The sequence below is a fragment of the Cyprinus carpio genome, chromosome A18, assembly GCF_018340385.1.
Source record: "Cyprinus carpio isolate SPL01 chromosome A18, ASM1834038v1, whole genome shotgun sequence".
NCBI classification, from domain to species: domain Eukaryota; kingdom Metazoa; phylum Chordata; class Actinopteri; order Cypriniformes; family Cyprinidae; genus Cyprinus; species Cyprinus carpio.
In genome coordinates this window covers 21,590,400-21,612,010 of record NC_056589.1, presented here as the reverse complement: position 1 = coordinate 21,612,010, position 21,611 = coordinate 21,590,400, and the positions used below count along the sequence as shown (strand labels likewise).

At 35.8% G+C, this 21,611-nt stretch overlaps 2 protein-coding genes across 3 annotated transcripts in view; one reads left to right on the top strand and one right to left on the bottom strand.

Moving 5' to 3' along the window:
- Positions 1–231: 231 nt before the first annotated feature.
- Positions 232–16,175, bottom strand: LOC109046131. 2 transcript variants are annotated; one of them, XM_042775400.1, is made up of 17 exons: positions 15,798–16,166; positions 13,645–14,371; positions 12,529–12,551; positions 9,346–9,464; positions 9,114–9,154; positions 8,678–8,776; positions 7,982–8,128; positions 7,670–7,765; positions 7,450–7,551; positions 6,921–7,034; positions 5,603–5,777; positions 3,824–3,939; positions 3,620–3,707; positions 3,460–3,539; positions 1,328–1,481; positions 1,051–1,148; positions 232–656 (listed from the first exon to the last, which is right to left on the bottom strand). In XM_042775400.1, exons 2-17 carry the CDS (start codon positions 14,356–14,358, stop codon positions 552–554), a joined length of 2,271 nt encoding a protein of 756 aa, XP_042631334.1. In that variant the 5' UTR covers positions 14,359–14,371; positions 15,798–16,166; the 3' UTR covers positions 232–551. The 2 variants fall into 2 exon arrangements, 1 of the variants encoding a protein (XP_042631334.1); XR_006162490.1 differs by lacking the exon at positions 232–656 and having other exon boundaries at positions 3,446–3,539; positions 15,798–16,175.
- Positions 16,176–17,526: 1,351 nt separating this feature from the next.
- Positions 17,527–21,611, top strand: part of LOC109045995 (inositol 1,4,5-trisphosphate receptor type 2-like) — a 74,503-nt gene continuing 70,418 nt past the window's right edge. Inside the window, exon 1 of the mRNA XM_042775399.1 lies at positions 17,527–17,973. Within this exon, the coding sequence (XP_042631333.1) occupies positions 17,882–17,973 (92 nt within the window). The 5' untranslated portion in view covers positions 17,527–17,881. The remainder of the gene's footprint in view (positions 17,974–21,611) is intronic.

Sequence of the window (21,611 nt, the reverse complement as noted above, 5' to 3'; positions counted from 1 at the left end):
AAGTTGTAATTTATACAAATGAGAATTTTGCTAACGTACACACTGTATTACAACACATACAGTAGGTTCTTTATCTGGAACTTTCTAGTGTGTCACATGCAAATTCAGTTTTTTTCTGTTCTCCAAAATGGAAAAAAAGAGAAGGGAATTAAAAAGCTGTTTCTTTTGTGCAACTTCAAACTGCTCAGGGTCACCACTGAAACAGTGTTGATATATTTCTATTTTTAACAAAAAAATGTTGTTTCAAACCCCTGTGACTTTCTTTCTAAGATATAATAAGTTACTTTTGCACAATGTGAGTCATATTCAGAAGACTTAAATACTTTCATGGTGATTTCTGTCCTTTTCAGAACTTGACAGCTTCAGTTCTGTTTTATAGAAATGAACAGTTCAGACATTCTATTAAAAGCCAGTTAGGTTTGGAATGATATGAGGTGAATTAATGATGACTGAATTTTCTTTGTGGGGCAAACTTTTCCTTTAAACTACATGAAATGCCTTTGTGTACTGTGGTGGTTCATTGGCACTCTGGGAGAAAGTCTCTGTATAAATTAGATCTGTGTAGACTCCAGAAAAGAGTTCTTGAGCCGCGGCTGCTGAGAGTCCTGCTTCAGTAGGGAACTGATGGCATCCTCAATCTCCGACACCCACGCTTTCTGAAAAACACACAACATACAGCCTGAATAAGACATTCTTTTTTTATATAGTGAAATATTTTTACTATTTAAAATAACATTTATTCCTGTGATGGGAAAGCTGAATTTTCAGCAGCTATTACTCCAGTCTTCAGTGTCACATGATCCTTTAGAAATCATACTAATATGCTGATTTGCTGATTTAGAAACATTTCTTATTACTATCATTTGAAAACAGTTGTGCTGTTTTTTTCCCCCCAAAATGAATATGTAATGCAATGTCAAATTGACACTGAAATTGAATAACCTGATGATGTTTGACATGTCAGCACTGGTTAAGTTTGTGAATCATGGGTGTTGGGTGGAAATTAAATCATGGGTCTTTGAGAACGCATTAGCAGGATACACTATTCACCTTCACAGATTCAGTCTGGGCTTGCAGAATGAAGACTCCGATGCATTGCTGGTAACGATTCTGGTGCATTACTATGAAGGAATTGGGCAGACCAGATGCTGAAACAATCAGAGATAAAATGTCAGTCCATCAGTGAGAACTTCAGTGTTTGTACTAGAGCTGATCACACATGGCTTGATCCATCCTCAATGGAAATGTCTGTAGTACTAAATAACAACTGCAACATGATCTCAATCCGAAGAGTGTGTCATGGTATGTCTGTGCGTGCTGTCAGCACCTGTGGCGTTGAGCTGGTCTATGTTCTTTAACTGCAGGCGGTCCAGAGAGATGGGCTGGTCCAGGACAATCAAACTACAGCTCTCCTGTAATAAGAACTCAAGCTCTTGGCCCGCAGCCAGACGCAGGGGGTTCGACTCCACCACGCCAGACTTCTGCAATACAAAAACACAAGGCTGTGATATTAGTTGTTTAAAAGTTTGGACTAACTTATGCATAAAGTAAACATCAAACAGCACTGGAAAGCTATTTTCCATCTGTATTGTACTGTATTTCCAAGTAAAAGAAAATGTTGAAACATACAATAAATCTAAGATGGTATTGGACTTGTATCCATCTACTTTTTTGTGAAAAGTGGCCCTTCCACACCAGACCTTTATGCTACATGTTAACTGATGTTAAAATAAAACCAAGCAATATTGAAAAAAGGTATTACATTGCAACAATATTATATAAATATTAGGGCCGGGACTTTAACGCGTTAATTGATTTTAATTAATTACACAAAAAATAACGCGTTAATTAAGATTAATTAATTACAGAAAAAAATTTCCCGCATTTTTAATAACTTATTTTTGCACCGCGGAATGTTTCTCACTGGATGCATTTCGGCGGACCAATTATACTGAAGCACCAACTAGCGTTCGCATATCACCGGCGCAGCACATCGAGCCTCAAGTATCACCTCAACGCAAAACATATAGCAGCTAGCGTGGACTTTACACTTTATGTTGAACTATGTATTATTTTGTTGGTGCAACAGTTTATGTTGAACTCTTTATTGTTTTGGCCAAGGTTATTGAGAGTTGGACTTAGTATGTTATGGCCTCTGAAGCAACAGAGAGATGTTTTCTAATAGTCAGGGTTTCCAATGTTTCTGAATGTAATTGACAGTATTGTGTATTACTTAAAAAAACTCTTTACAGAAGGTTCCAGCACCTATAAGCTTCCTGAATTTCTGAAATGTACTATTTCTAAATTGTTTCTAAATATGCTATTGCTACACTTCATGGCAAAAATTGCACTGGTCTGCTAGACTTGGTTGAACAAAAAAAAAATATTTTGTTGCTTAAGCTTATGTATTCAGTCATTATTCAATGGTATACAATGCGATTAAAATAAAAAAAAAATTACTTCTCACTGTTCTCAGGTCAAATATTTATATGCGATTAAAATGCGATTAATTTCGATTAATTAATTACAAAGCCTCTAATTAATTAGATTAATTTTTTTAATCGAGTCCCGGCCCTAATAAATATATATTAATTAAAAGACATTTTTAAGAATTTCAAGTTTTAAAAGAAGTCTCTTATATTCATCAAAGTTGCAATCAAAAATACAGTAAAAACAGCAATAATATGAAATATCCTTACAATTTAAAAGGACTATTTTCCATTATATTTTATGATGTAATAACAAAGCAGTATTTTCAGCAGCCATTACTCTAGTCATCCTTCAGAAATCATGCTAATATGCTGACTGATGCTCAAGAAACATACTAATTATTATTATTATTATCAGTGTTGAAAACAGTTGTGCTGCTTAATATTTCTGTGGAGACCATGGCATTTTTCAGGATACTTTGCTTATTAGAAAAAGCAAAAGAACTGCATTTATTTGAAATATTTTTTTGTAATAATGTAAAAGTTGTCACTGTCATTTTTTATCAATGTAATGCATCCTTGCTGAATGAAAGTATTAATAATTGATTAAAAAAATAAAATCTTACTGACCCCAAACATTATGAGGTTAAATGTGGTCATTTATTGCATGTTAAATTTTCAGCATTTCTGCATTATTATCTAGCAAAATTATCTTTCATCGTAAATGTAACAGCATCTTAGTTAAAATATATTCATATAAATATATAAATCTCCATTTACAGTAGTTAGTACAGTACTATCTATCATCTGACACAATCCACTGATCTCTATTCAACCTTAGCGTGTAAAAGGAAGTAATGGCTTGAATCAATGATCACTCCCAGACTGAGAATCAACAAATCCATTTTCACATCACCATCGCCCGCCCATGCTTTGATTTATGTCAACAGAGACAGGGCTGCTAAACATTAACAGTAATAACACCAAACAGTAGTCACTTTCCTTTACATACGTACTTAAAACTGATCACCTTTTTGCTTCGCTTGATCTTCGTGATTAGAAGGAATTGGTCAAAGAGAAACAGGTAGACCTCATGCATCTTGGCATTTTCTGTGTGCAAAAGAAGATTATGTAAACATACACGACACAACCTCTTAAAAACAGAAAAAAAACAGTTTTATCCATCTAACCTATGAGAACGAGCTTCCCATCATGCAGAAGAATACGGTGAGACAGCAGGTTCTCCAGAGTTACAGCTTTTAGCAAGTGCTTCAGATTCTGTGAAGGATTAATCACGCACAGCTTTGAAATCTCTATAAATACATTTCAAATCAAACTAAAATGAGCACGTTATTAAGTATAATGTGCTTGAAGATACAGATTTTGACATAGACCTCAGGGACATGTGCCCTCTTGTCTTGCTCCCACACAGGAAGCCACACCAGAGCTTCCTTCAGCTGTTTCACCTTCTGGTAGTTGTCCAACCACTTCACTTTTCCTTCAAGATCATCTGTTCAGATGCACAGAGAAAGAGAGGGAAGTTTGGGTGGGAGCTCTATTGTATCATCAGCCTACACAAAGGCGGTTGGCTACGAAAGGTTAACGTGATCATCCACACCTCCCCAAACAAACATTACTGCTATTGTAAAACCACAGAATCCTGTTTTTGGTTGTTCAGTTGGAGACAATCAACTGTATTTGAATTCTAGATTCTTCCTACTGCGTTCCAAGTACAGGCTCTTTCATCAACAATGACACAATCACGTCGTTTGAACCCCACACCCTTCATACGCTGACATGTTTAATTGCACCACATCACCAAGAAGAGTTGTGCACACACCCTTATATTGGCTATGGGAACTGTCATAAAGTGTGTTGAAATGAGCTGCTGCCAGCCATCCTGGAATGTTTTGAATTAAAAAAAAACTGCTTTTGTATAGAAGATTAACCGATTAATCATTTCAAGTCTGTCTAGCCATAAATCAGCCTGGGAGCAGGTCAACAAGTCAAGGCAGGACGGCAAGTGATCATTACCATCCCCTCAAGCATTACAGAGAATCTTACTGAATTCATCACAGCCTATTTCACTGTATTTTTTAATGCCAGCTAACAAAAATGTCATTACCATTACAAAGAGTCAGTTGATGGGATATTTGTCGTAAAATAAGATAAAAATGTCTTGCCCTTTAATATTACTAAAAATAGGACCGTATTTTGTTGTGTCATCAGCAAAATCTTGTATCAGTACCATAACATACACAGTCATTACCATCATAGAGCATTTTCTTTAATTTCTTGTTAAAATAATACTATAAACATTAAAATATTATAAATTATGAAATTTGATATATTTTAGCACACATATACATACGGTAATTACCGCATTTTTGAGTACTGTTTTTTCATAGTAAATTATACATTTTAATAAAACTATTTTGTAAAAACAAAGTATAATTTAATAAATATATTTTAGAACTTATAAACAACTTTTAATTAATGTATATAAAAATGTTGTTAACAAAAATAGTTTAGCACAGATGAATAATGTATTGAATAATGTAATGTTATAATGTATAATGTAACATAATGTATTACTCTCACTTCCTTATCAATACAGGGTACTTGATAAACACATAATGGATTTATGACAAGTTGTGAAAAGATAACTGGGCTTTTACACAACATGTAAATTCAAATGTCACGTTTTCATGGCTTGCTAAAACATGGCGTCCTTTCAGCTGTTGTGGCTCACATATCAGAGGCAAAAATAGCTGTCTTTTACAGAGTCACTGCATATTTTTTCTCAGAGTGGCTGTAGCTACACGCCTCACAAACAGTTTCCCTATGATGGCAGTCAGAGAACAGGAATAGTCACCTGTCACCTGGTTTGACGTGAGTGTTTTACCCACAGTGTCCTCATCTGAGAGACAAAGCTTATCAGTCACAATAACTATAGAAAGTGAAAACCAATTTTCCCAACTATCATAAAAAATACTTAAAGCTGATACTAGATATATATATATATCTATATATATATATATAGATATATATATATATATATATATATATATAGATTTTTTTTTTTTTTTTTTTTTTTTCAATACGGAGCCAATTGGCATATTTATGTCAGTATACCTGTACTTTCATCTGTCACAATAATGCCGCCAACTTACAGATGGCTCTGTCAATGAGATCCACGATGCTCTGTATGGTGTTCTCCTCAGCCTCTGAGCAACTCTTCTTCCCTATGTTCTTCAACAGCAGAGGGTACCGCGTAAATCTCTGCAGAGGAGCCACCAGCAGATCCTTCAACTGCAGTCTGCGGCACTGCTCGTTTCGTTCACACCACTGGATGAGAGAAAGAGTGAAGGATGGGAAGAGATATGTAATATTAAGTGTTTAATGAGATTGTTCTGATTTTGTTCTGAATAAAAAGTCAAATGATAAACAAGATCCCTTGTGTGCAACTGAGGGCAAAATCTAGAAATGACAGGGCAAAACTGATGTGGAGACAGCTTAAAGGGATACTCCATCCCAAAATGAAAATTTTGTCATTAATCACTTACCCCCATGTCGTTCCAAACCCGTAAAAGCTTCGTTCATCTTCGGAACACAATTTAAGATATTTTGGATGAAAACCTGAAGGCTTGAGACTGTCCCATAGACTCCCAAGTAAATAAAAGTGTCAAGGTCTATAAAAGTTATGAAAGTCATCGTCAGAATGCTTCATCTGCCATCAGATGTGCAATCTGGGTTATATGAAGCGACGGGAACACTTTTTGTAAGCGAAAAAGTTCAATAATTCCTTTGTCAACGGTCTCTTCTGTGTCTCTCTATATCCCTTGATGCTGCGTATGCTCTTCTGTATCATCCGCGCCACAAAGATGCGCTGTTTTATTTCAAATCAAAGCTAAATACACATAGAAACAGCACATCCTTGTGGTGCGGATGATACAGAAGAGCATACACAGCATACATTGATAATGAGAGACACAGAGGACACTGTTGACAAAGGAATTATTGAATAAAGTCGTTATTTTTGTATTCTTCGCTTACAAAAAGTGTTCCTGTCACTTCATATAACCCAGATTGTATGTCTGATGGCAGATGGAGTATTCTGACGATGACTTTCATACCTTTTATGAACCCTTGACACTGCTATTTACTTGGCAGTCTGTGGAACAGTCTCAAGCCTCCAAGTTTTCATCCAAAATATCTTAAATTGTGTTCCGAGGACAAACAGAGCTTTTACAGGTTTGGAACGACATGGGGGTAAGTGATTAATGACAAAATTTTCATTTTGGGATGGAGTATCCCTTTAAGAATACAACAGGGAACAATGATGATGCAAGAAAGGGAAAGTAGCAGGGTCAACACTTTTTCACCAGCGAATTCCTGCGTGAAAAACAACCACCCTAATTCCCTAGATCTTGTCAGTAAGTTGAGACCAAGCCTTGATTTACAGTGTCGTATCACGTTTGCCACAGTTACCTTCAGGAAGAAGCCAAAGTCCTCTCTGAGCTTCAGGCTGTCCAGATAAAGGATGGCCGTACTGTAATTCAGGCAGTATTTCTGCAGACAATGGCAAATGCTCTCACCAAACGCCTGCAACAGTCAATATGGGGGAGTGATCAGAAGAGAACAATAGAGAAAACATTCTGTTATCTTTCAGCAAATAAGGAACAAACGTTTAATGGAGTTCAACTTTGCATCACAGGAATAAATTACTACTCTTTTTACTGTATTTTTAATCAAATAAATGCAGCACAGTAAAAAAATAAATTAAAAAAAGTGTTTGTGCTGCCTTAAAGTTTAAGTTTAGTCAACTTGAAATGTTAAATTGTACTTTGTGACAGCTTGGATCTTTGAGTTGAGTAAACTTAAAATTTTAAGGCAGCTTGAACACTTACTTTTTTAAGTTGACAAAAATTTTTTTTTTTACAGTGGCATCAAAGACTTATTTCAAAAGCATTTTGGAACACATACACTATATTTAAAATTTCAATTTCTGGTATTCCACCTTTCTAAGGAGTTCAAGAAGAGACTGAGTACTATAGCTGTCTGGATTGGTCCACATCTCCTTAATGACACGCAAGAAACTAGTAAGGAAGCCGAAGCTAACCTGCAATAGAGTAAGAAACAAACTGAGAACAACATTTCATATTATAAACCAGAACACTGCATCCAAACAGGCAGTTAATTTCCAGTCACATATTTCACCATGCTCACTGAAGTCTTACCAAACAGAGCTCATTGAGATTTGCAAAGAGCCTCCAGGAGTCAATGTCCTGAAGACACTCTCTCATCTGAAGGTCTGTTAGTGTGGTCAAAAACACCTACATGCAGAACAAAAGCAAACACATGTAAGCACTATTCTTACAAAGCGATTGGTCTGCTGGCACCAGAATATTTGTGCTAGCTAGAAGCTCGCTAGGAAAGTTCAGCTACTGTAACCATGCGACATACAGTAGCTAGAACTCTATTTTTGCCATGTTTGTCTCTTTCACCAGCGGACATGTCATTCCATAATTCTAAAAGCACTGAGTTCACACCTCTTTTAAAACCATGAGCTGATCAAGGAAGTAGACACATTCACTGGTGAAAAGTTCCCAAATGGCTTCCTGTTTACGGTAGGCTTTTGGATTCTCCGCTGCTCCCAGTTCAGAGTGACCCCTCAAAAAGTCCTCCAAAGACTTATCCTGAAAAACCAGAGAAAGACATTACAGGCAAACTCAGATTACTCATGCACTAGTCAATTCTGTTGTTTCAGACTAGTGGAAACATATAAAATATACTTTTAAGTGTTAATTTTATTGCACTTTATTCATTTGCATCTGTAGATTTCAATTACAATACATACATATTACAATATACATATTATGGAGTGATTAAAAAACAAAAAAACAAAAGCCCATCTGTAAAAAACTTTGAGACTAATAATTTGAACCTGGCTTTATTCAATGTTTAGATTTCTGTTATGTAAATGTATTTATTAGTGCATAGTTAATTAGATAATGCCTCGTTTGCATGCAAAACATAACATTTTCAGAAAACTTGTAATACAAAAAATGTTTGCAATACTTAATTTAATCAATCAACTGAAAAAGTATGGTAATATCTATTACCCTAGTAACATGGGGTGTCTTCTAAAGGACTTAGGACTTCTAAAGGCCATGCATAAAAACTAATGTGCTCACCTCAGGGGGTTTTCAACTCATAGCAGTTAGGCATCAGTTATGAACACTCACCTTATACGTCTGAAAGTCTGTGTCTCGCCATTCCTGGATTTGAATGCCAGCCAAACACTTGTCAATGTCAGCTATGCTGCGAGTCTTCCCTTTTGTTTGCTGGAAAACACCACTCACATTTATTTAACATCACAGTGCCCTGCCCTCAACAGGTTTCTTTGTGTTTAAGCACAAACTGTGGAGCAGATTGCATAGCACAACATGTTTTGTTGTTGTTTACTGTTAATGGAATTGATTGGGGGAAGGGGGTGTGTGCATTCAAATCTGTGGGTCAGTGAACACTATGTGCTAGATATCATCCAAAGCATCTGAAAAATTATGACAGAGCATCTGCAGATGGTAACAATCACAGAACTGGCACCAGATCAAAATGTCACGGAAGGGGTATCTGCATGATGGTACTGAAACGTTAGAACATAAGAATTTTTGCACTTACTGTGCTACGCCTTGAGAAGGGCCACTTTGATTTCTTAGTGTCTGTGAAAAAGTGCAGTAAAATTTACGATCTGCATAAAGTCATGCATTTTATTAAGTATTGCAAGTTGGAGATGGGCTATAAAACTGATTAATATACTTTGTTCTTTCATTAAATCTATGGGTATATAGTAGTACATGTTAGTAAATCATATTGAACCCAGAGTCATGAGACTGACTGAGGCATGACTAACCTGAATAGGCTGATTTATTTAAAATATCAGCAGCGCCATTGGACACAAACAAATCTCCAGGGGAAACATCCAATCCAGGAAGACTCACAACCACGGAGCTCCTCCTCCTCTCCTGCACCCTGAGAAAAAGCAAACCAGAAGAGTGCAGGTGAGTTCGTAGAACATTCCAGCCTCTGAGGCAGCCAGCCTTTCATAGTTATACATGATGGATGCTCACTAAAATAATATCAGTTAACCACAGAGCATCAAATTCAAGATTTATTTGCTTTGTACTTGTAAAACGCCACCTTCTACAAGTTCCCCACAAGCCGGTCAAGTTTAGAGAGTAGATCTGCATGTGCTTTGCAATTCTGCCAAAAATTATTTCTACCTTTACTCGAGTCCATAACAGCGCAATAGTTCTTTAGACCTCAGAAAACAATTATTCCACTAAATTGATCAGAGAAGGTTTGATAAACCCTGGCAAATGTGCTGTTGTAATCTCTTTATGCAGAGCCAAGCCATGCTAAGATTGAAAATCCAAGGCAGATTTGCTTTAGCAGGAAATCAAAGAATTCCATGTTCACATTTCTAACATGCCTTGTTAGTATTAGGTTGCCAGAACTGCGTTTGCAAAGATAATAAACAAACCCATACCATGTATCTGCTGTACACGCACACCCTTGCACAGTGGACATACAGACCTGTCAACTGACTACTGAACAGTTGGATATATTGAAAGATTCAGATTTTATTATACCCACTGATTAAGAACAAAGAGCAGCAGCAGAGGTGGAAAATCAGCACCCTGATTTTTAGCCTGCAGCAATAGGAGGATTCATTATTAATTAAGACAAATGTTTGCTTTTTTCCTCCTGTGTTTTGAACCGGAGTTAAATACACATGAAGGCTAAAACACTACTGGTTTAAAAAACATTGTTAACTGCAAAACAAACGCAAAACTAAAATGAAACGAAACTAAAACAGTGACTTAATAATCCATTTCTGAAACTAACAAAAACTTAAAATCTTTGATTCTAAAATAAAATATTGAAATACAAGGCTATGCTAATGTAAACCTCATGATTCTAGTCACGAGTTTACTTATGTGGTCGACTGCAAACAATGTACAAAAAAAAAAAAGTCCATGTTTAGGTCTCAGGATTTTGTGCAGTTCCTTATATAATCATTATCATCCATCACTACATTAGATTAAACAAGATTATAGTTCCGTATAGTGATTTTGTCTTCTGTTTTGCTCTGCTTCAGTTCCCCTGTTACATTTTGACATAAAATCCTAAGGGCTTTTAGGCAGAGCTATGACTGTTTTCTGGACAAGCTGGTTTTTGTTTGAGTTACTGTACTCTCAGCTCTGTGCCCATCTAGCTGTACAGAGACACAGTGATGTGCCACTGTGGGGGGGTTTGGAAAAGAGCTTGGAAGTTAATCATACCCTTCATCTATGTAATAAATACACACCTGTTTTTGCCACATCATTAAACTAGAAAACTAAAGTTGATCAAGACAAATTTTGACTGGTGGCTTGACAAATCTTCATCTGAAAGAAACCCTTTATGTCAATTTTAGCATGAAATTCAAACAATAAATTTCATTATAGCTCTTGTTAATGTTGTTGGACAGATCACTGTAGCCACGTCAGTTCAAGCAGCAGCATGAAGCACACATGAACCGGTGATCTCTTCCTCTTTACTACTAGTTATAGCACTAAATAAACAAGAATTAACATCAGAAGGTATGTTGAAAGATACAGTACAACTATTATTGAAATGTACTGTATAATGTCTCATGTAATTGCTCAAACAGTGTTTCAACTGTTCAATTCAGTTGATTATATATATATGTTATATATTATATATATATATATATATATATATATATATATATATATATATACATATATATATATTAACTGTTTAACTGTTTTTGGTTTGGGTTTTAAGTTAAATTTAAATTTTGTTTTTGGGGGGAGGGATTGATGGATGGATGGATGGATGGATGGATGGATGGAATGAGTCAGAAAAGGCTGAAGGTCTGTGACAAGATTGGTGTACATGGCTTGAGTTTGTCAAGCCAACATTAGTTAGGTACACCAACCAAAGAACTAAACATAATAACAGCTGCAGATACTATGTGTTCATCACAGTAAATATGGGATTTTATACCAATAAATACTTGAGTCATATATAGTTGCCATGAGATATGAATTCTTCATTATTATATATAGTGAACACTCATTCCCCTGGCACCTGGCACAATGAACCCATCAAATACTTCCTTATTAACCTTTTACTTTATCATTTGCATCCTTTTGGACCTTTTCAGAGATAGAGGCTAATAAAAAGCCTCATGTGTTCGCTATTTACACTTTTAACTTCTCTTTTGCAAGTGCAAAGAGAAACACAGATGCCAGTGCATTAGGCTTTGAAACCCTGCAAGTAAAAGTAACTCAGCACATCTCCTTTTTACCAACATTAAAAACAGGTGACTGCAAATGGCTTGTTATCTAGAGGTGCATTCACAATGCAGTCCTAGAATGAAGCGGCCCTCTATGCCGACTATTCCAACCTGGCACAGCCACAAAGAAGGGAGCTTTGTCCTCGCACCCTCATGGAATAATGAATAACTGTCCCGTCCAATCGCCATCCAGGGATGAGCACTGCAATCAGATGGTGCCATACTGTAATTAAGGCCACAATAGCTTCCTAATTATCTACTGCTGAAAAGACGACCATGTTCCAAGCAAAGTGGGCCAGACGGGGGAGAAAAACGGCACTAATGAGAATTTATTTGAGCTGTACATGCCTGAACGAAGGGACTCTAATAACGCTCCCGTAAAAGTTCATACACAGCTAACAAAGCAGCAATACAATGAACAATGAACCTTCCTCTACCCCAGCTCCCCCTGCATCAGCATGGTGGCACTCTACTGAAAAAACTCCTGCTTTGGCCTCATTACCACAAACAGTTTGTTTCCACAAACAAATTCCTGGATTAACAAAACAACACTACAAATTAGAGATGTTGACCAACAAGTGTAGGACGGATAGTTTTAGTGGACAAGGAAATGCTGGTTTGACAGAACAAAGTGACTAGGACACTGAGGGCAGAATTACGGTTCACATGCAAATATGACTTGGGTAGGGACGGTTTATGCAAAACATTGGATAGAGACAGCTTGCATACCTTTTATGACAGGGGTCCTTGACCTGTAATCAAAAGAAGATACACCAAAATGTGAGTAAGGTATTTGATGAGGAAAAAACACATCTACTGATATCTCACTCTAGGCTTGGATGAATGTGTGAAAGGAGTGAATGGGGTTACTTTTGATCCTGCACTGACCCTTCAATTATTTAGTGATTGCTGACTGTTGTGAAAGGAATCTCACCAGAGGGTTTGCTCGAAGCTGTCAGTGCAAGAAGCTACTGATTCAATTGCTGTCAAAAGCTCTTATTGTGAACTACTACTTCGGGAGGTCAAAGAAGAATGATACAGGCTTCTTTGATAAGACCGGAAAGACTCTTGCCATTTGATTTACAGGCCACATGAAAAAGGATTTTATCATCACATATCATAATAGAGGAAACTGATTGTTATCAACTTAGGTAAGGCTAATATAAAGCCAGCAGATCAAATAAACACTAAAAGGGTGATCAGGACCAGGGTTAATATTGTTAACTATAACTAAAACTACTAATAAAAACATTTTTGTTAACTGAAACATTTTTTATTCTTAAACAAAATAAAATAAAATATAAATATTTGATATAAAAACTTCAACTAAATGAAAATTAGAAATGTTGCCTTTGCAAATAATTGACTAAATTAATTAACTGAATATCAAAAGCACACAAACTAAATTACTAGAAATTGAACTGAAATCAAAATGAAAACTAAAATTTTTAAAATAAGCTAACTTTTTACAACTACTAAACAAATAAATACATAAGTTGACATTAAACATATTAATTAGAGTTCAAATAATTTTATAAATTATTCTTTTGATCTGTAAATTACCTTAAACCTTCTGCTAAAATAAAAAAGATAATATGATAATACTATAATACTGATGATGGTGCCTGCTGCATTTGCCATGGACAGCATTGAATATTATAAAATATCAGTTCACTATAGAGCAATTGACCAATCAGAATCAAGTATTCCAGAGTGCTGTGTAAAAAATTGTTTTGTTGATTGTCTGTCATAATTACTGTTCATATATATTTAGGGTAAGAAATGCAAAACCTATATAAACCTGTAACATTTTTTATTTTTAAAGATCTTGAACTCATTTTATACCTGGTCATTGTCTTCCGTTGTGTTCTCATTATCATCAGAATCTGGCTCTTTTGAATCACAAGACTCTTTGCTTTTGCAAATGACGCCATTGTCAATGGTCTTTGATCTGTGTGATCTAACTCTCCCATGAATCACTGAAGATTCAAAGTTCCTGCTCTCTCTATCTGACTGAACCGCCAGTGGTGATTTCTGCTGAAATAAGGGAGAAAGGGGACTCGCGGGAGTGGGAGAATCCTCTCCTAAAGGACCATCCAACTTGCTTGGATCTCGGTAGGAGATTCTCGTGCTCCTCATCCTCCTCAGAGTGGGGGACGTGGAGATTCGGGCTGGGGCTTGTCTGTCAAACTGAAATAAGTGTGCTGGCATGCTGTCAGACTCTGTAAGGGAACAATACCTCAGTCTGGAAGGTGTCCTTCCTAAATCTATTCGCATTATGAAAGGACTAGCTGTTTGTGTGTCTTTGTCCTCACTTTGTACACATTGGGTTTGGGTCTGTGCATCCGTCCCTTTGATTGTTTTCATTTTATGCCAATCTATGTAACTCCAGTCCAAAGTTTTATCCACTTCCTTCCCGTTTTCGTTTATGAACGCATAATTAAACTCCGTCATCTTGAGTAATCTGGCATTATATCCAACAACAGAAGACTGATTCGAATCAGATGCAAGTTTGGCTGGAGTCATTCCCACAAAAATGTGTCCAATCCCAAAATCCATGTCTCTGGAGCTTCTGAAAAGTAAGACATTATTAGAAAAGCCACCCACTAAGTTTATTTCAACTCTTGCATAACTAGCAATGTAGAGTACGCCCATTTAAAACCCTTCAATCCCAAAATTTCCCAAGCAAAGTGTGAGCAACTGCAAACAATAAAGTAACAAAATGTAGTTTTTTTTCTACTAATCAGATGTGGTGAAAAGGGGAATGATAAAATAATGTTCACGTAAATTCCAGAAAGCCTGCACTTTCATCATTAGTCAATGTGTATAACTCTTTTAAGACCCTTCAAACTCCAACATAAATTGTGTTCACAAATGGGATTAAATAATAGTTAATAGTTTTACAGTTAATTTGGTCATTACAAGCCTTGTGCTGAAGGTCATGAATTTACAAGGTGATTATTAGAAAGGGAATTTAATGCTGACATTTCTGCAAAAATCAAGTTTTGGTAATTAATAGTTTATGATATGAAATCATGATTTAAGAGTTGACTGTATAAGATCAACTGTTAACACTTTACAATAAGGTTCCATTAGTTAATGTTAACGTATTAACTAACAAGAACAAACTATGAACAACACATTTATTACAGTATTTATTCATCTTTGTTAATGTTAGTTAATGAAAATACAGTCGTTCATTGCCAGTTCATGCTAATTCACAGTGCATTAACTAATGTTAACAAGCACAACTTTTGATTTTAATAATGCATTAGTAAATGTTGAAATTAACATTAACTAAGATTAATAAATGCTGTAGAAGTATTGTTCATGCTTAGTTCGTCAACTAATTAACCTTATTGTAAAGTGTTACCAATCAACCTAAAAGAAAATAGGATAAAATGATTTTAAAAAGAGAAGTTTGCAGAAATAATTTTAGGAATATCAAATTTACAATCATTTTTGTTCACAGATTATGGTAACGGTTAAAATTTTAAGGTCAGGTGAGTGCTAAATCTAAATCTATCTATCTATCTATCTATCTATCTATCTATCTATCTCTCTCTCTCTCTCTATATATATATACTTTATTTTTGAATTAGGCATGACACATCCTCATACAGAAAGACAACAAAAATGTGCTTTTAATAGTAATAATAAAAAATTGTCATTATCATGGGAAACACAAAGGGCACCTTTTATAATGAACCAACTACAGTACATATAACCATTAGCATTCATTAAAATTACAGCATGCTTTATCGTTGTGCATTTGATAAAGAAACTTTGTTAACAGTGCAGCGTGGGAAACAAAGGCACCTGATCCTGTTGTAAAACATACTGTAAAATACCTTATAGCTTACATCTTAGTTTCTATTATGCAAAATCACGCGATCGCAAACGTTTATCGATGCGGACGAGTCGCAGATGTATGCTTTTAGACAAGCTAGTAAGATCTGACTGTAAGTCTCGATTCTATTCTAGTCTGTGCCTCTTACCGCTCAGTCGTTCCCGGGTGATGAGACTCGGGCTGCTGGAGGGAAAATAACTGGACCAAATGTACAGTGTTTCACACCGGCTATTTATCCGCAAAATATTACACTTTACAACAGAATCCAGCTCCGTTTAAAGTGAAATAAGCGTATGAAATATGTACTGTAGCACAGCTGTGGAGCTCAGCTGGTATTGTGTGAGGGAGGTCGGCTCTGCTCTACTGCCTTGTCGCCTAAGGTCAATGGAGGTGGAGCATAGCTGTATTGTGTTGATATATATAATCCCCAGCGTGCGGTGCGCACCAAGCAGCAGTGTAGCTAGTCACCAACTGCGTAATGACCTCATGTTTCTTTAGAGAGATAGGTAAGAAAGTAAATGTCAGCTAGCAGGCAGGTTAAATGTCGCAGTCCGTCTCACGTGAGCTGTAACCTCACGGAAACTCTGAGCAAATGTCAAGCATTTTAGCTTTCCTTTCTGTGACCATGTGATAGGGTTAATCAGACAGGTAGCTATTCTCAGTCATTTCTTTAATTTTTTATTTATAGGATCAGTCAGTTATAATTAGTTTAGTTGGTTATAGTTAGCTATTTGACGTTGTAATAGAGAGTGATATTGTAAAATCTACTTTCAAAAGAAACATCCTCGTAATTAATGATGGTTTATGTTTTGAAAAACCTTTTAACTATTAGCTATGTAAAAAGTTAATTCATTAAGCACTTAAATAATTAATTCAGAACAATTTCCACAAGTAAAATTGTAAAATAGATTTTCTTTGTAAACGGTTAAACAGTAGAGAATATATTACATTGTGAAAACAAAATGCAGTAGCCTAATAATCGAGAAATAAAATCCTCCGTGTGTCCATGTGACTTTATTTTGTTTATTTCACCCTAATGGCACTAGATGGCAGTGCAGGCGAGTTTAACCAAAGGTTATGAACTCAAGGCCTGGTTTCACAGACAGGATCAGGCCATGATTAGACCATAGTTCAATTAGGACATTAGAGCCATTAATCAGTAATATTATTTTAAATACCATTAATCAGTAATTTCCGTCAATATTCTTAGGCACATGAGAAGTTACAAATAAAAACGTTGCCCATGTCTGATAAGCAAACAGTTGTTTCTGTGATTATGCAAAGGTGGTCTATAGATTATTCAAAGATACAAGTTAGCCTATATGACCTTTAAGTAACTTGTTTTATTTAGGTTACAAAGCTATCTCATTTAAAATATTCATTCCTTTGCTTTATCAGATAAGGAACTTTTATTTTTCAAATAGCACAAAAAAAGTATTAAATTAACGTCAACCAGACAAACAAACACAAGGGGTACATTTTTAAAATATAGGATAGGTATACATTCAATAAATCACAAACCCTTATGACCACGTTTAGGGTATTTTTATCTGCTTTATTAAATATTTAAAATTCAAGCAATTCATATAATGGCGAAAACAGAATGGTTTCTAAAGTAATATTTTATGAATTTATTTTTTTATTTATTTAGCTAAATGTATAACTGGAGATGTATCATTTAAAAAAAGCTAAACAAACAAACAAATATCTGGATGACACTTCACTTAAGTGCAGATATTATATTAAATAATATGTAATTCTCTAATAAGGGGTTTACATCATACAAAAAAAAATTAAACTCATTCATAAAAAAAAAAAAAAAAAGTTTGACGACAAACTTCCGGAGTAATTGTGCACCACCGATGCAAGTGCAAGCACGACTGCGCAAATGCGCAAACACACATTCTCACTTTTTGAGTTGCATACCACAGCATTAAAGACAGACAACATCACTTCCTTGATTTCACGGGACAGAGAGCGAGTCTCCTCCCACTCGAGTGGCATATTGGTGAGAAAAAGCCTCGTTTGTCTCACAGGAAGAAGTTGAAAACATGAAGAAACGCGACAGTTAGAGGAATCCCTTCTGAAAAGTCACGGGCTCAGCACATCTCTTCTCCGCGCGGCCGGATTAAAATGTGTTACTGTCAAAGCGAGGAAACAAGTGGGCTGAGACACATTGCGCTGGATCAGAGGGTTTAAAGAATCAGAAAAACTATTGAAACATTTGCAGATATGTCGGAACACAGGTTTTGTTTCCTTCACATTGGGGATATCGTGTCTCTGTATGCAGAGGGAACTGTCAACGGATTTATCAGCACTTTAGGGTAAGTTGCCTCCCTTTACTCATTATATTGGTCTTAAACGTAAGTAAATATGGCATTAGGACATTTCATTCAGGTACACTGGTGTGATTATGTCGCCCAAAATGCAGTAATACAATATTAAACATGCAATACAATTTCATCTATATTTTATCCTCCTCATGTCAGATGAAGTTTGTTGAGTGGAAGAAGGAAGTGATTTGAGCACATACTGGAGGCCAGAGGTGCAATGTGTCAGCATTGCTTCAGAAACATGCAAATCATTGAACAGGAATGCAAAGTTTTCGTTAGTTTGCACAGTAAAACTAATACAATTATCTAGGCTCAGTTTAAAGGTACATGCAGTAATGTTTGCTAATTAAGTTTTAAGTTTTTGCTAATTAAGTTTTACAAAGAAAATGGAAAATGTACAGCATATTTTAAATAAATATCATTGCCTTTATTTACGTCATATGAAATAAAGATAAATTAGTATTCTAAAAAAAAAAAAGCTGATTTAATCTACATGGAGCGGGTCACCACTTCATAGATGACCCCATTTTTGATGCCATGTGACCTGTTGTGTCATGCACATGGTTGATTAAATACTAATTAATCGCAAGAAGAATAATATGTTCGCTTTATAGAGCTTTTTCAGCCAGTGATCTTTACAAAGTATAGCACACAAAACATTTACTGAGTGCACCTTTAAAAAAAAGGCCTCAGGTCGTCCAAGATATAGATGAGTTTGTTTCTTCATCTGAAGAGATTTGGAGAAATTTTGCATTATATGACTTGCTCACCGATGAATCCTCTGCAGTGAATGGGTGCCGTCAGAATGAGAGTTCATACAGCTGATGAAAAGTCACAATAATCCACAAGTAAACCATGCTTTCAGTCATTCAGTTACGGTTTTGTGAAAGTGAAAAGCTGCATGTTTGTAAGAAACTCTCCTGTTTGAACTCTCCTTCTGACGGCACCCATTAACTGAAGATGTTCTATTAGTGAACAAGAGATGTAATGCTACATTTCTCCAAATTTGTTCTGATGAAGAAACAAACTCATCTACTATACATCTTTGATGGTCTCTGGGTGAATAAATTTTTCAGCTAATTTTCATTTTTTGGTGAACTATTCCTTTAAAGTTAAATCAAATTTAATTTTATAGTTTCTGAGATTGTACTGCTTAACAGAAACAGTTTTCATTTGATTTTCATGTGGTCATGTAGGAACACATCTGCTTGAGAGTCTTATGAAAGGTTATGAAGATAACCACATGGAGGTGAAACGCCCAGGTTGTGTTGAATCACTTTTGCATTGTTGTGCAATGACTCATCAAGCAATTAAGGTGCAGAACAAATGACTCTCCAGTGCACCGTAGCATTCTGCTCTGTGGCATTCAGAATGCTGCGCTCACAATATGTACAGCTTCTCTGCTTAAATCTTTTAGCTTCAGAGAGTTTTTGCTGGATTGAATCAGAGGGATTGCAGTAGTGGTCATTTCTCTGTCACTTTTCACAGTTCATAACATGTTTTGGAGTTTCAAACGTTTGTAAAACGTAATGTGTGGTTTTTCACTTTATTACTATGATTCAAACATAAGCGCTGAGGTTTCCTTTAGAAGCATAATGCAGGCTAGTTTACACGTACTTGTAGTAATGTGCGCTTGTATTGGAATTGTGGCTTTCTGTATGAGCAGACTTTGTGTCAAAGCGAGCTGTCAGGCTGCATGTCCCGGTGTTGTTATGGACAGATGACGTTCCAGTTTTTGTCTTTTGTTACTTTTACAGTGTGTTTGTCCAGTTATGTTTTTCCATATTTAGACAGGCAGTGTATGCTGAGTATAGGATATATTTATTAGCACACCAGGGTGACTAGGAGCATTGTCCAGCCATGACTTCCTGTTCCACATGATTGTAAATGTGAAGAACACAAAGGCCAAATTCCCTTGATCATCCATCACAAGGTGTAAAACCAAAGAATGTAGTTCTGATGTGCAGAACCAGATTGTTGAGCTTCACGAATGAGAATGTGTGTGTAAGGAAATAGCTAAAGCATTGAAAACCCCCATTTCCACCTTCAGGGCAATAATTAAGAAGTCAACTAAAGATGTTACAAATCTAACTGGAAGAGGACATGTGTCTATATCGTCCTAATGCACACTGAGGAAGAGAGTTTTTTTTAAATGAAAGATCAAAAGGATACATGATGCAGATTTATTTTCACAGCCACCTTTGCTCATATTTACCAAGGGGGCCAATGCTGTAGTTGACACACAAAAAAAAAAAATCTGTCATCATTTACTCACCCTCAAGTTCTTTCAAACCTGTTTTTCTTCTGTTGAGCACAAAAGAAGATGTTTTGAAGAATGTTGGTAACCAAACAGGAGAAAGAAGAAAGAAACTCATACAGGTTTGGAACAACTTGAGGGTGAGTACATGATGACAGAATGTTAATTTTTGAAAACTATCCCTTTAAAGACAGGACTAATGTGAGCTACAATGTTGTTAATCGAATGGTACTGTATGTGCTTTTGTTGAAGCCACCAGCCTGCATTACTTACACTTATATTGTAAATAATTGTCAGCTGCAGTGCTTCATGGGATTGTAGTTCTTTTCCTCATTAAAGATGTTAAATACACAGCCTTGTAACTTTTTTTTCTGGTTTTCAAATACATTTTTACTTCAAAACAAAGTTTATCATGTTGCAGTTCACCTCATTGCTCATAACTCTTAAATACTTGTTTTTCTAAATCCCTATGGGGAAAAATACTTGTGTATTCAAGGCAGATGAAAAAGTGGGTGGGCACTGTTGCACCCTATAGGAGTACTGCTTCCCACAATGCAATGTGATTAACTTTCTATTTCTAGTTAATGAATGAAGTGGAACATTATTTGATCAAACTGCCAAAAGACATGTTTCACAAATCGAGGGAACTAAAGTTTCTATGATTGCACATTGCAAACTTAGCAGGCAGTATGCAATTTATACTGTGCATTATTTAGTAGTATGCTTGCATTCTATACTGAACATTGCCAAAGCTTATCTCCTGATCCTAAACAAGGTGTTCTTGGATTATTCCCAGAGGCTGTCATGGGTTTGTACAGAGATATAATGGAAGGTGAATGGGGTTGTCTTTTTTTTTTTTAGGAACCAATATCTTGTTATATTGCAGAACCCTAGAGAAGAAAGACTGATAAGAGATTTGATTGGTTGAAATTCTACATAATAAACATTTATGACTATAATTTGAGAGTGGTTTGGTTAAAAGGACAATAAAATGGCTGGTCACAGTTCATTCTATATAATCAGTTATTAATCAGTCCATGCATGGCTGTGAAAGCAAATGTAGTAGCTTACTCCCAATTTCTTACATATGAAAAACAAATCATCATCTGGTCTACGTGAAAGAATAGGATTTGTTCTAACATGCTTAGCTTGCAGCAAGCTAGGAACGATTATTCTGTTTGGACAAGGTCTAATTCCTTCACCTCATGTCATCAAGTAATGGAGATATAATTAATATGTTTGAACACTATCAACCAGGCTTGCATTTGGTTCATGTTTAACTTGAGTAGTGTAATCCGTTGTGTCTTTGAAGATTGTTGGCTGTCAAAGAGTTTAAAGAGTACTAGAAGCACTCAGTTACTCATTTATGAAC